This window comes from Macrobrachium nipponense, chromosome 4, assembly GCF_015104395.2.
Source record: "Macrobrachium nipponense isolate FS-2020 chromosome 4, ASM1510439v2, whole genome shotgun sequence".
Classification (NCBI taxonomy): Eukaryota; Metazoa; Arthropoda; class Malacostraca; order Decapoda; family Palaemonidae; genus Macrobrachium; species Macrobrachium nipponense.
In genome coordinates this window covers 126056490-126072688 of record NC_061100.1, presented here as the reverse complement: position 1 = coordinate 126072688, position 16199 = coordinate 126056490, and the positions used below count along the sequence as shown (strand labels likewise).

General features: G+C 35.5%; 1 protein-coding gene across 1 annotated transcript in view; it reads right to left on the bottom strand.

Moving 5' to 3' along the window:
- Positions 1 to 16199, bottom strand: part of LOC135211728 (chromosome-associated kinesin KIF4-like) — a 59458-nt gene that overhangs the window by 27553 nt on the left and 15706 nt on the right. Inside the window, exons 3-5 of the mRNA XM_064244973.1 lie at positions 6411 to 6485; positions 4084 to 4197; positions 3766 to 3933 (exon numbers count right to left, since the gene is read on the bottom strand). Of these exons, the coding sequence (XP_064101043.1) occupies positions 3766 to 3933; positions 4084 to 4197; positions 6411 to 6485 (357 nt within the window). The remainder of the gene's footprint in view (positions 1 to 3765; positions 3934 to 4083; positions 4198 to 6410; positions 6486 to 16199) is intronic.

Genomic DNA, 16199 nt, shown 5'->3' with positions numbered 1-16199 from the left:
GAAGCTATCGCAAGTATGTGGGGCGATCACTTCAACAATATTCTGAATTGCATAAATGATCAAGATTCCTGAAGGGATGAAGATAACCTCCTTACTGACAACATTCAATTTCATTTTGCAGACCGTATTACGCCAGGTAAAATCAGCGATGCCATAAACAGCCTACCTAATAATAAATCGCTCGTACTACTACAGCACCTATGGGTGTTCCCTCTGGACAAACTATACCCGAGAGACCGTGAGATGCATCACTGTTGTGCACAATGACATTCTGAGACGCCTCACAAACACTCCCCGCTACCACTCCGCCACACAGATGTTCATAGTAAACCACCTGGACAATTTAAAAATCATTGTTAGGCGTACAACGTCCAGTCTGGTAACCCGAGTGAGAAACAGCAGCAACTCGCTCATACAAAGCATCCTAAGGAGTGAAGCAAGATCTAAATTGTTGGAAAGATGGGAAAATGAGGCCTTTGTCCCCTAAAGGACCTAATCTCTGTATTGGCAAGATGTCATCTGCAGATATTTTAATTTTTCATTATTACTGTGATTACTATCAAAAGTTTTTTTACATTCAATTTTTGTATTTAGCCCTCTGCACCTGACTACTGTAACCACCTAAGGTCTCTAGTTGAAATTTAAGTTATATAATATGTGCACTAACTGTTATCACTCTCAATGCATATTTTTTTTCTCACCATTATTATTACTGTTATTACCAGTATTATGATTACTAGCTTTTATGCTACCTCAGCAATTTTGTGGATAAGTGTCGATTATTCATTTTCTTTTTTTTATCATGTTGTCTCATGTATCTAGATTGTGTATGTTACTGTCTGTATTTTGTATATTCCATGTATATGCCCTGAGCTGAAATAAAGCATATTATTATTATTATTATTACTCTAGTACTTCATTTCCTTCCTTGTTTGCTCTTTAACCCTCTTACGCCGATTGGACGTATTAAACGTCGAGTCAAAATGTCTCCCGTATGCCGATTGGACGTATCATACGTCGGCTCAAAAAAGTTTTTTTAAAAATTCGCGGAAAAATACTTATAGGCCTACCAACCGAAAACTTTTGTATCACGCGCCTTGGGGGATGCTGGGAGTTCACGGATCAAGGCGTTGTTTTGTTTACAATCGCGAGAGGCGCGCAAGCGCGAATTTCTTTCTTATCGCACTAAAAAGTATCAGTGACACATCTCGGAAATTATTTCGTCACTTTGACATAATTATTGCACCATTTTAAATTATCCTTTACATGAAGTATTATATAAATGAAAATGTTGCCGCAATTTCATGCACAATACAACTTAAAAAATACTCATCGATTGTAGCTTTATCAGTTTTGAAATATTTTCATATAAATAACGTAAGTGCAAAAATTTCAACCTTCGAGGTCAACTTTGACTCTAGAGAAATGGTCGAGAAACGCAATTGTAAGCTAAAACTCTTACATTATAGTAATATTCAATCATTTGCCTTCATTTTGCAACAAATTGGACGTCTCTAGCACAATATTCGATTTATGGTGAATTTATGAAAAAACTTTTTCCTTACGTTCGTGCGATAACTCTTCGATAAATTTTTTCGTGCGATGTCTAATGTTTGCACCCTTTTAAATTTGCCGTTACATAAAGTTTTATATATGGAAATGTGCGCAATTTCATGCACAATACAACAAAAAAACAAACCATGGTTGTAGCTTTTATCAGTTTTGAAATATTTTCATATAAATAACGTTAAGTGCAAAAATTTCAACTTTCGGTCACTTTGACTCTACCGAAATGGTCGAAAAAACGCAATTGTAAGCTAAAACTCTTATATTCTAGTAATATTCAATCATTTTACCTTCATTTTGGCAACGACATGGAAGTCTCTAGCACAATATTTCGATTTATGGTGAATTTATGAAAAAAAAAAACATTACGTTCGCGCGGTAACTTCCGAAAAAATCAAATTTTTTTGTGCGATTGTCGAAAATGTTTGCACCATTTAAAATTAGCTGTTACATAAAGTTTAATATATGAAAATGTGCGTAATTTCATGTAGAATACAACTAAAAATGATTGAAGGTTGTAGCTTTTTCTCTTTTCGAAATATTTGCATATAAATCACGCTAAATAGAAAAAAAACCACGTTCGGTCAAATTTGACTCTACCGAAAATAGTTGAAAAACGCAATTGTAAGCTAAAACTCTTACGGCCTAGTAATATTCTGTCAATTTTCTTCATTTTGAAACAAATTTGAAGTCTCTAAAACAATATTGTGATTTATGGTGAATTTTTGAAAAATATATTTACCTTCACTCCGCGCGCCGATTCGCGGCCGCAAGTCTCCGAAAATACGTACATGGCATTATCCTAATATTTGCTCCTTTTCATATTAGCCTTTTTTATAGAGTTTCATATATCAAAATGTGCGCAAATTCATGAAAAATACAATAAAAAATAATTGAAGGTTGTAGCTTTTTCCATCTTCGAAATATGTCCATATAAAAAAATATATATTAAAATTTTGACATTCGGTCAAATTTAACTCGTCCGAAATGGTCGAAATCTGCAATTCTAATCTAAAACTCTTACAGTATCGTAATATTCAATCATTTGTCTTAATTTTGAAACAAATTGGAAGTCTCTAGAACATTATTTAGAATTACGGTGAATTTTGAAAATAACATTTTTTTACGTCCGCTCGTTACGAATTCGTACATCATTTTTGTGATAATATTTTTTCCGGTGTTGCTTTTTATTGTTTACAATATATTATATATCAAAATGATTGCAATTTAGTGTACAATACAACGCAAAAAAAGTAACTGGTTAGCTTTGACCGTTTTCTGCACAGCGTGATTTGAATACAATTATGTATGAATTTTTTTTTCGCTACCATATATCGCATTATTTACATATGATAATGATATTATTTTTCATTTCTGATGGTTGCATTCTAAACTTCAGGCAATGACAAAAAAAGGAGCCAAAAATGAACTCTTAATCTTCAAAAGTACGCGCGCTGTAATTTTTTGAAAAAATTATTTTTTCCACTTCCGCGCTCACTCCAAACCAGGCCCGGCATACGGGAGACGTTTTGATTTTTAGGGCTCCGGCGTAAGAGGGTTAATGTATTTCAGGAATGAAATATCTTTTATTCTATGCATATAGTATTTGGTAATCACAAACATTCTTCATACCATCTGCATACAATACCAGATTCATCCCACATCTTTTACACTGCGCACATGGCTACTTTCCATACCGCACTCTTTCCATTGCTTCCTTTCCTGATCCCATAACACTTCTTCAGGTGTTATATTCTTGAAGATTTTCAATGGAAGGACCTCTAAATACTGGAAACTTCTACAAGCAATGGCAACTGACCCATGAATATTAGTAAAAAGTCACTCAACACTATATCTTGAATGATGTTAAGGAAAACGAAGGAAAATTGAAGTTGGGACATTACCCCCAAAAATCCCAAAGTGAGACTTGGCTAGACAAGACAAGTCACAAGGAAGGTAAAACTATGGTGTTATTGACATCAGAGGTGAGATGTTCAATGGGGATCAGCCATTTCTTTTTTCTTCTTTGCTATGGTTAAGAAATTTTTGCCATGCATCAGACCTCATATATATATTCACCAACTTGTTTCATGGCTTAAAAGCCATGAAACAAGTTGGCGAGCCATTGGGTTTGTAACATTATAAACTTGCTAGGAAATATGGCACGAAATATTACACCAAAAAATGTAAACTGTATACCTGTAGGTCAATTATCTTATTTTGTATCTCCTTAATCAAATCAATTTGCTCGCCAAGCTGTGGATTTAATGTAACATCTAACGTCTTGTTCAGAACTTCCACAGTATTGCCAGTCTGACATCGGAGCTCTTCAAGCCTGGTTTTCAAACGATCACGTGCCATTTCCGCCTGGTGACAGAAAAAGGAATGAAAACAATTAAACACTAACATTATGCCATATAAAATCATGAAATAATAGCATAGCACTTCTCATGACTGCCAACAGACATATAATTGCCAATAAAGAAAAAATTACTAAACCATTATTAGATTACTTACTAACAAAGCCTTTTCAGCCATATTTGTATTTTCATCCAATGCTGTTTGAAGAGCTCTATTCAACTTTTCATTTTCATCTTGATAAAGCTTTAATTGTGACAACAAGGAATTTACCTGGAAAAAATACATTATCAAATAAAGCATTATGGGCATAAAAATAAAACAAATGAAAAATTAAAAGTCAAAACTACATAATAATAAACTATTATAAAAGTTTGTTTTCAAATAAGGAAAACTACTCTTCATTGTGAAGCCTTGCAGAAATGACAAAATGACAAAATTTTTAATCAATTTGTATTTTTCATAACTAACAAAGAAAACTGGTAAAATTATTGAATATTTGAGTATGCAAGGAACTATTGACATCTGTGCTTGATCACAAGGTCTGTGGGATTTCCCACAATGCTGTGGGCATCATGTGATTGATTATATACTGTAAAATTGTTATTGGTATTTTATGCATTGTTGAAATATGGTGGGTGTCCTATATAAGGACAGAATATGGTTGATTTTAGGTGTATGTTGATGTATTTAAGTTGTGTTGTGACGTCATAGAAGACAAGATGGCGGTGGCGTCGGTTGGATGTAAACAATAACACTGGGCAGAAGGAGACACGTGCGTGTGCTGTTTGGTTGGTATGAGAGAGCTCTCTGTCTGGTAGGAGTTTTTGGGTTGTAAGTCTTGTTGTGCTGTTGATCTAAGGTGATTTCGGGAGTATACTGGTGTTGGAGAACGCGTACAGGTGGGTAAATTATACATTTGTATAAAGAAAGTTAGGCTAGGCTAAAATTCAAACTGGTAGCAGTGTGTGGTTGATCAAATATGCCTAGATCCAACAGTGAACGAAGGGAGACTAGATGGAGAAGGGAATGTCCAAGGTTTAGCGGGATACAAGAAGAGTACAGCGGGATACAAGAAGAGTACAAAGAATGGAAAGGTCAAGTCGAAGATTGGCTATTGTTGTATGGAGAAGATACAAAATACCCGGCGATAGAAATGAGAATGAGCTTAAAAGGGAAAGCCCGAGAACTAGTGGAAGGATTAGAGAGATAAACTTACGGGTACAGAGGGTACAAAGATAATCCTAGACAAACTAGATAAAGCCTATCTAAAAGACTCGGTAAAGAGTTAGGCTAGGCTAAAATTCAGTGATCACATCAGTTACTCTTCCAACCCAGTTTAACTTTCAAAGGGGTGGTTCGAGTTGGGTCTTTTATATGCTAAGACCTCAGGTTTATAGTTATGAAAAACACAATTGGATTAAAAAATTTGTTATTTGTTCATATACAGAACAAACATTTGGTCTTAACATTAGGAAAGACTTACTCAATGGTGGGAGGTAAGTATTATAAACCAACTGGGAGTTTGCCACCTTTAGTCAATTTCTGAATAAAGACGATTCCAGGACAACTGACCTCAACCTTAGAACCGATGATATATAAGTGTCTTTAGGCTTCTATTTCTGGGTGTTTCATACAATGACATAGTTCATTGCATCTGCAGAAGATGGAGAGCTATCTGTTCCCATAATAATCCACCATATCCTCTTATGTGGGTTTGTTATCACTCCTCTCTCTCCTTGCTACAGCGAGGTGTGTTGGTACTGAAGTGTCAAACATTATTGATCACTTTAACAGCATGGCTGTCTCACTCGCGACCACTGAATTAAAATATTTAATGTATAGGGATGGTCAGGGGAGAGAGAAAAAAAGCGTAACTCTGAGGAAAGCGAGACATCTAATAATGAAAGAACATCTGAACCTTGACTGTAAAGAAAACTTCACAATTGCTTCCAGATAAACATAAGCTGGAAGAATTCTAAAGTTTAACATTAGAGATGATGGAATCAAGTGTTATTCTTTCCCACTGTTATCCCTACATTAAGGAGTTGGTAGCCTGATGCACCTTCTCTATCAAAGGCACCATCAGGCATGGTTTATTGTTTGGCAAAGGGGATTTTTACAACAGCATGCCCTTGCTGTCATCAACCACAGTTATTGGCAGTGGGCCTTGTCTTTTACTAAAAAGTACAACTGCAAGGCAGCAGTTTCCAGTTATTGGCAGTGGGCCTAGCCTTTTACTAACAAATAAGATTGCAAGGCAGCATCTGTCCTTTTTAGTCACCTTTTACGACACACAGGACCTAAGGTTGTAGTATCCTTACACCCCTACCACAGGATCACCTACCTTATGTAAATGCTATACTTCAAATAATAATATAGAAGTAACATCTATATGACTAGTGTTACCAATGTAATATACCATAATAAATTCTTTTATACTTATCAAAAATATAAAACAATGCAAAAATCAGACAAACAATTACCTCATCATTTGTGGCTTGTGAAAGTCCATTATTGACACTGCCAGATGCAAGAAGTTGAACCTGCAGTTGCTGGACCTAGAAAAAAGAAGAAAAAAATAATCCTCAATAAGTAGTCATGACAGATCAAGTAGCTTTACAATACAAAAACAAAATAACAAATTTTTAACCAATTTGTATTTTTCATAACTTACAAACCTGAGGTCTTAACATTAGGATAAATACTCAGCGCCAGCTGGAAATCGGTAAAGTTTAAAATAATTGTGTATGCAATGGACTATTGGCAGCTGTGCTTGGTCACGAGACATGTGGAGCTACCCACATACCCCTCATTAACTCGTGACCTCGTTAGTTATTCTTCCAACCCAAGTTAGTTGATAGAGGGGTGGTTAAAGGTGGGCCTTTGTATGTTAAGACCTCAGGTTTGTAAGTTATGAAAAATGCAAATTGGTTAAAAATTTGTCTTTTGTTCATATACGAAACAAACCTTCGGTCTTAACATTAGGATAGACTTACTCTTGGTGGGAGGTAAGTACTATTAACCAACTGGGAGTTTGCCACCTTTGATCAGTTTTCTGAATACCAGAATTCTATGAAACAACTGACCAGTATTTCCGAAACTAAGACATATATGAATATCAAAGAGTCAGACTTCTGGGTTTTATACAATGTCATAGTTCATTTCGTCCGAGGAAGATAAAAAGATCTGTTCTCCTAACAAACCAATTCATCCACTCATGTAGGTTTGTTATCATTCCTCTCCCCCTTGCTAAAGAGAGGAATGTCCTGCTACTGATAGGTATCTTACTGATACTAACCCTAACAGTATGGCTACTTCACTCACCTGTACTTGTCCATTCCAGCTTATGATGGTTCTCTCTTCTTACTGCCCTAAGTAAAGAAGGAGACAGAAATTTGAAAAGGAAAGAGGCCAGTTAACTCCTCCATTTCACATTCATACCATCATCTAAGACAAGATACCAACTGACCCGCCAGGGGTACTGGATGAGTTACACCATTTGTTGAGCAGCTACCAAAGGACCCAAGGAAATTGTGTCAAAGGACCTCTGGGCAACCTTTTATATATATACAGGAAATTGAAAGTGGGTTTTCATAACCAAGAACCCACTCTCAAATTTCAATGAACAGACAGACACCTCCTTAATATTGCTCAATTTTGAGCTTCGATACAGTCACAGACCAACCGTCACGATCATTTTAATAGATATGTTATTAAATGCCAGAAGGCCCATATTCCCCTTATGACCTCTTCTGTATAACCTCATTGGTACAACTTGACAAAGAAGGAGCAGGCTTGACCGATCGCCTCTGTTTGGCCTGTTCCTTTACATCTACCACCTTTATGTTCTAGGTGACGTAGTTCTTTCTATAACCACAGAGTGAGTACTTTGACAAGTCAAAGCCGGCCCTGCTAAAGGTCTCTCACACATACTCACACCGTGCTGAGCATGACTAAGAAATGTATCTGTCATCATGACCTGTGCTGCATTGACTCATTATCCCGGATTCCGGGGCAAATTGGAACTGATGTTCCTAACTACTACTTTTGAGTCTACGTCAAAGCCCTGGTTATTGAGTACTCCCACTCTACCAAGGTCAGAGGAAGACCCCCATCCATGGTCAGTTTCCTGTAACGTGACTGTTGTATGTGCCTGGTGGTAGTCCATCAAGTCTACTCTGATACAGAGTATGTTTTCACTTATCAGATTGGAGTTCTTATGTGTGCCATCCAGTTCACTGCTCCTGATTCATCTGAAGATTACTCAGTGTGAAGCAATATTCACATGCCCAATCACCAGTCCAATGTGTATCACCATACATGTAATTACAGAGATACTTCCCTGTTCTGACAACCTCTACACCAGATCATTGTCTACTGACCGAATGCCTTTAATGGACAGAAACCTTCTCTATACAGGCAGACAAGGCCAAACTCATTCTGTATATGTGAGCTAACGACCTTTAGAGTCATGTTACGTTCGAGGTGACACTACACCCAAAAACTTAGAACTATTAGTTCGAAAAGGGATACTGGTCAACCTCCAGACCTTGAGATATTAATTCTACCTATCGGTGGTGCCTCTTCCCCACACGAACCTGGTAGCGATGATTGTGCTGCGATAAACTTTATCAGCCACTCATCCTGGGTCCTCCTTAATTACTGGAACCCATCCTTCCGTTTGGGGCATGGAGGAACAGGTAGAACCTACAGTTTGCGTAACCTCCAGGTTGTTCCCAGTATCGCAAATGGAATCCTCAGGCTCCTCAAAGGGTGAAACCCCTGAGACAGCTCTTACATGGTTTTTCCATTATAAGAGTTCCTCTCTGGACGAGTGGTTTGTGCACTTATCTGCCAAACCAGTGGTCCGAGGTCCTACTCCCATCTCGGCCAACACGGAATCAGAGAAACTTATTTCTGGTGATATAAAATAATTTATTGATATACGTAGTGTGGTTCAGATCCCACAATAAGCTGCAGGTCCCGTTGCTAGGTGACCAATTGGTTCCTATCCACGGAAAAAATATCCAATCCTTCAGGCCCGCCCTCAGCCCTAGGAGAGCTATTAAACAGCTTAGTGTTTCTGTAAAAACTAAGATACACTTAACTTTTCCAATTATATAGACTATATCTTAGGAAAAACCCCAGGAGAATGTCCTATGATAATATATTTTATTCAGACACGTCCCAAGTATCCTCCTGTTCAAGGAATTAATCTGTTAACAGGACATGGCTCATTTTTCCACAAGTAATGTTACTTCCCAACCACGAAACCCCTTATGCGGTGACCTGTTACAAGATACGGGCACATGTTCAATATGCTACTCTCCAAAGGGAAATCCTATATTGCCAGAAACCATCATAGTGCTATTCTCGAGTAACCTAGCCCAGAATTGTACCCAACGTCACTTCACCCCACCTCACTCTTGAAGAATGGGAAACTCCCCACTTTCCACTTCCAGATATGATGAGGTTCTAATGCCTTGCTCTAGCCAACTGAAGCTCGAACCCTCTATGTTAGGTTCATGACTTCAATATAGAAACTAGACCAGTATGGAAGAGACCTATTTGCAGATTCCAGGTTAACCTAGCCAACAACCACTTGGACTAGTCTAAGTAGGTATAGTCAATTAAGAAATGACTAACTTATTATAACCCTCTTACGCCGAAGCCCTAAAAATCAAAACCTCTCCTGTATGCCGGCGCCGGTTTGGAGTGAGCGCGGAACCGGAAAAAATAATTTTTTCAAAAAATCACAGCGCGCTTAGTTTTGAAGATTAAGAGTTCATTTTTGGCTCATTTTTTTTTCATTGCCTGAAGTTTAGTATGCAATCATCAGAAATGAAAAATAATATCATTATCATATGTAAATAATGCGATATATGGTAACGAAAAAAAAAAAATCATAGATAATTGTATTCAAATCACGCTGTGCAAAAAACGGTCAAAGCTAACGAGTTACTTTTTTTTTCGTTGTATTGTACACTAAATTGCAATCCTTTTGATATATAATACATAGTAAAACAAAAAAAGCAACACCGGAAAAATATTATCACAAAATGATGTACGAATTCGTAACGCACGGACGTAAAAAAATGTTATTTTCAAAAATTCACCGTAATTCTAAATAATGTTCTAGAGACTTCCAATTTGTTTCAAAATTAAGACAAATGATTGAATATTACGATACTGTAAGAGTTTTAGATTAGAATTGCAGATTTCGACCATTTCGGACGAGTTAAATTTGACCGAATGTCGAAATTTTAATTATATATTTTTTTATATGCACATATTTCAAAGATGGAAAAAGCTACAACCTTCAATTATTTTTTATTGTATTCTTCATGAAATTGCGCACATTTTGATATATGAAACTCTATAAAAAGGCTAATATGAAAAGGAGCAAATATTAGGATAATGCGATGTACGTATTTCAGACACTTGCGGCCGCGAATCGGCGCGCGGAGTGAAGGTAAATATATTTTTCAAAAATTCACCATAAATCACAATATTGTTTTAGAGACTTCAAATTTGTTTCAAAATGAAGAAAAATGACGGAATATTACTAGGCCGTAAGAGTTTTAGCTTACAATTGCGTTTTTCAACTATTTCGGTAGAGTCAAATTTGACCTGAACGTGGTTTTTTTCTATTATCGTGATTTATTATGCAAATATTTCAAAAAAAACAGAGAAAAGCTACAAACCTTCAATCATTTTTAGTTGTATTCTACATGAAATGTGCACATTTTCATATATAAAACTTTATGTAACAGCTAATTTTAAATGGTGCAAACATTTCGACAATCGCACAAAAAAATTCTGATTTTTTCGGAAGAGTTACAGCGCGAAACGTAATGTTTTTTTTTCATAAATTCACCATAAATCGAAATATTGTGCTAGAGACTTCCAAGTCGTTGCAAAATGAAGGTAAATGATTAATATTACTAGAATATAAGAGTTTTTAGCTTACAATTGCGTTTTTCGACCATTTCGGTAGTCAAAGTTGACCGAAAGTCTAAATTTTTGCACTTAACGTTATTTATATGAAAATATTTCAAAACTTATAAAAGCTACAACCATGGGTTGTTTTTAGTTGTATTGTGCATGAAATTGCGCACATTTCCATATATAAAACTTTATGTAACGGCAAATTTAAAAGGGTGCAAACATGAGGACAATCGCACGAAAAATTTATCGGAGGAGTTTATCGCACGAACGTAAGGAAAAAGTTTTTTCATAAATTCACCATAAATCGAAATATTTGTGCTAGAGACGTCCATTGTTGCAAAATGAAGGCAAATGATTGAATATTACTATAATATAAGAATTTTAGCTTACAATTGCGTTTCTCGACCATTTGTAGAGTCAAAGTGACCGAAGGTTTGAAATTTTGCACTATCATTATTATATGAAAATATTTCAAATTGATAAAAGCTACAATCATGAGTATTTTTTGTTGTATTTTACATGAAATTGTGCACATTTTCATATATAATACTTCATGTAAAGGATAATTTAAAATGGTGCAAAAATTATGTCAAAGTGACGAAATAATTTCCGAGATGTGTCACTGATACTTTTTAGTGCGATAAGAAAGAAATTCGCGCTTGCGCGCCTGCGTAGCGATTGTAAACAAAACAACGCCTTGATCCGTGAACTCCCAGCATCCCCCAAGGCGCGTGATACAAAAGTTTTTGGTTGGTAGGCCTATAAGTATTTTTCCGCGAATTTTTAAAAAAATTTTTGAGCCGACGTATGATACGTCCAATCGGCATACGGGAGACATTTTGACTCGACGTTTAATACGTCCAATCGGCGTAAGAGGGTTAAAATGACAAGACCAAGTTGACCCTGGCTTGGTTAGGTTAGGCTATGTTAACCCTTCCAATTTAGGCTACGACCCTGGTTTGGTGAGGTTAGGCTATGTTAACTCTTCCAATTAGGCTAGGACCTTGGTTTGGTAAGGTTAGGCTATGTTAACTCTTCCAATTAGGCTAGGCTAACTCCTCCATCACTTAGGGTAGGTTAAGTCCATCCGAGATGCACTCTTAACCCTTAAACGCCGAGCCGGTATTTCCGAAATTGTCTCCCGTATGCAGGCGGTGTTCGCAAGTGAGCGCCGAAGTGGAAAAAGTTTTTTTCAAAAAATCACAGCACGCTTAATTTTCAAGATTAAGAGTTCATTTCTGGCTCCTTTTTTGTCATTGCCTGATGTTTAGTATGCAACCATCAGAAATGAAAAAAAATATCATTATCATATATAAATATTTTCATATATGACAGCGCGAAAAAATATTTTCATATATAATTGTATACAAATCGTGCTGTGAACAAAACGGTTAAAGCTAATGAGTTAATTATTTTTTTGTTGTATTGTAACATTAAATTGCGATGATTTTGGTATACAACATATTGCAAAACTATGAAAGCAACAGAGAGAAAATATTATCACAATATAATGCATGAATTCGTAACGCGCAGACGTAAAAAAAAGTTGTTTTCATAAATTCAACATAAATCGAAATATTGTGCTAGAGACTTCCAATTTGTTGCAAAATGAAGGTAATTGATTGAATATTACTAAATGTAAGAGTTTTTGCTAACAATTGCGTTTTTTACCATTTTGGTCGAGTCAAAGTTGACCGAAGGTTGATATTTAGGCACTATTGTTATATGAAAATATTTCAAAACTGATAAAAGCTACAACCATGGGTTGTTTTTAGTTGTATTCTACATGAAATTGCAAAAATTTTCATATATAAAACTTTATGTAACGGCTAATATAAAATAGTGCAAAAATTACGACAATCGGATAAAAAAATTTATGATTTTTTCGGAATAGTTACTGCGCTGACATAAGGAAAAAGTTTTTTTCATAAATTCACCATAAATCAAAAATTGTGCTAGAGACTTCCAAATTGTTGCAAAATATTACTAGAATGTAAGAGTTTGAGCTTACAATTGCGTTTTTTTACCATTTTGGTTGAGTCAAAGTTGAGCAAAGGTTGAAATTTTGGCACTTAACATTATGTAAATTAAAATATTTCAAAACTGATAAAAGCTACAACCATGGGTTGTTGTTTGTTGTATTCTACATGAAATTGCGCACATTTTCATATTTAAAACTTAATGTAATGGCTAATATAAAACGGTGCAAACATTATGACAATCGGGCGAAAAAATTTCTGATTTTTTTGAAAGTTACCGCGCCGACGTAAGGAAAAAGTTTTTTTTCATAAATTAACCATAAATCGAAATATTGTGCTAGAGACTTCCAATTTGTTGCAAAATAAAGGTAAATGATTGAATATTACTAGACTGTAAGAGTTTTAGTTTACAATTGCATTTTTCAACTATTTTGGTAGAGTCAAATTTGACCAAAGGTTGATATTTTGGCACTTATTGTTATTTATATGAAAATATTTCAAAATTGATAAAAGCTACAATCATGGGTTCTTTATAGCTGTATTCTACATGAAATTGTGCACATTTTCATATATAAAACTTTATGTAACGGGTAATATAAAACGGTGCAAACTTTACGACAATCGGGCTTTTTCGGAAGAGTTACCACGCTGACATAAGGAAAAAGTTTTTTTCTAAAATTCACTGTAAATTGAAGTATTGTGTTAGAGACTTCCAATTTGTTGCAAAATGAAGGTAAATAATTGAGTATTACTAGAATGTAAGAGTTTTTGCTTACAATTGCGGTTTTCGACCATTTCGGTCGAGTCAAAGTTGACCGAAGGTTGAAATTTTGGTTTGGCACATCGTTTTTTTTTATTATGAAAATTTATTTCAAAAACTGATAAAAGCTACAGACCATGGGTTGTTTTAAGTTGTATTCTACATGAAATTGCGAACATTTCCATATATAAAACTTTATGTAACGGCTAATATAACATGATGCCAACATTACGAAAATCGGACGAAAAAAATTTCTGATTTTTTCAGAAGTTACAGCGAGGACGTAAGGTAAAAGTTTTTTTCATAAATTCACAATAAATCAAAATATTGTGCTAGAGACTTCCAATTTGTTGTAAAATTATGGTAAATGATTGAATATTACTAGAATATAAGAATTTTAGCTTACAATTGCATTTTTCAACCATTTCGGTAGTCAAAGTTGACCGAAGGTTGAGATTTTGGCATTTATCATTATTTACAGGTACTATCCTACTTACAACCAAGTTTGGTTCTGACCCACTGGTTGTAAGTCAGAATGGATGTAAGTCGAACCTTAGAAAGTGGCCAACATACTGGGTAGGGTATACTATCAAACCTTTGCTATATAAAAGTGCCTACTTAGTACTGTAATATAATGTACAATTATTATTTCAATCTTTTTACCATAATGTACTTCTACTAATACATTTTAATCATTTATGTAATAGTATATATTACATACAATCAGGCATTGAGTTACAATGGGGTTAGGTTCTTGCATGCATGTCAGAAGTCGATTCTTACGTAAATTGGTTTGCAATTCAGTCTACAGTACAGTTAATACCAAATGATGCTGCAGATAGGGCAGGGTAACTCAAACTGATGCTGCCTGAGTGATGAGAGTTCTCATGCCTGAGTGATGAGTTCTCATGAGATGGCGCTGTGCCAAGTAACTCAATGGTCAACTGTCTGAAGTAAGGTTGTAAGTACGAGTGGTCGTATGTCGAATATGTTGTAAGTCGGATAGTACCTGTATATGAAAATATTTCAAAACTGATAAAAGCTACAACCATGGTTTGTTTTTAATAGTATTCTACATGAAATTGTGCACATTTTCATATATAAAACTTTATGTAACAGCTAATATAAAATGGTGCAAAAATTATGTCAAAGTGACGAAATAATTTCTGAGATGTGTCGCTGATGCTTTTTAGTGCGAGAAGAAAGAAATTCGCGCTTGCGCGCCTGGGTAACAATTGTAAACAAAACGACAGCTTGATCCGTGAACTCCCAACATCCCTCAAGGTGCGTGATTCACTTAGGTTAGGGCAAAGTCAATCACAAAAGGTTGGGCTATCCATGCTAGGCTACAACCACAACCTTCTAGGCTGAGGTGGTAAAAGTGTTTCGAATGGGTAGCCTAGGCACTAGTCTATGCTCGGTTATACTTATAACCTTACTAATTCGCCCAACTTAAGATAGCGAAGGCATGTTCAAGCAGCCAGACCATGTTAAGTCATCAATCCACTGACAGGCTAAGTTGACATGTACGACATGTATGTCGAAACCATCTAACCTATGAGTTAGGCTAAGCGGACCCGGCTAAGCTAAGAATTGTACCACTCAGACTAATCTAAGATAGTAAATGCAGGTTCAAAAACTAAACCACAACCATTAGCTGGTCCAAGCCAACCCATGCATACCCAAACCAGTTAGTTCGGACAGTCTAAGCTAAGAACTACTACTCAGATTAACCCTCTTACGCCGGAGCGGTAAATAAAAAATTGTCTCCCGTGTGCCGGAGGTGTTTCAGAGTGAGCGCGGAAGCGGAAAAAATATTTCTTTCAAAAATTCACAGCGCGCTTAGTTTTCAAGATTAAGAGTTCATTTTTGGCTCCTTTTTTTGTCATTGGCTGAAGTTTAGTATGCAACCATCAGAAATGAAAAAAATTATCATTATCATATATAAATAATGCGATATATGATAGCGCAAAAACGAAATTTCATATATAATTGTATTCAAATCGCGCTGTGCGCAAAACGGTTAAAGGTAACAAGTTACTTTTTTTTTTTTGTAATGTACACTAAATTGCGATCATTTTGGTATATAACATATTGTAAAACAATAAAAGCAACACAGAGAAAATATTATCACAAAATAATGCATGAATTCGTAACGCGCAGACGTAAACAAATATTTTTTTCAAAAATTCACCATAAATCTAAATATTGTCCTAGGAGACTTCCAATTTCTTTCAAAAATGAAGAAAAACAAAATGATTGAATATTACTATACTGTAAGAGTATTAGCTTACAATTGCAGTTTTCAACCATATCTGACGAGTTAAAGTTGACCAAATGTCAAATTTTTTTATATATATATTTTTATATGCAATTATTTTGGAAATAAGAAAAGGTACAACCTTCAAATATTTTTCGTTTTATTCTACATGAAATTGCGCACATTTTCATATATAAAATTCTATGAAATGCCTAATATGAAACGGAGCAAATATTCCAAGAATGGGACGTACGTATTTCGGAGATTTGTGGTGGAGAATCCGCGCGCGGAGGGAAGGAAAATTTTTTTTTTAAATTCACCATAA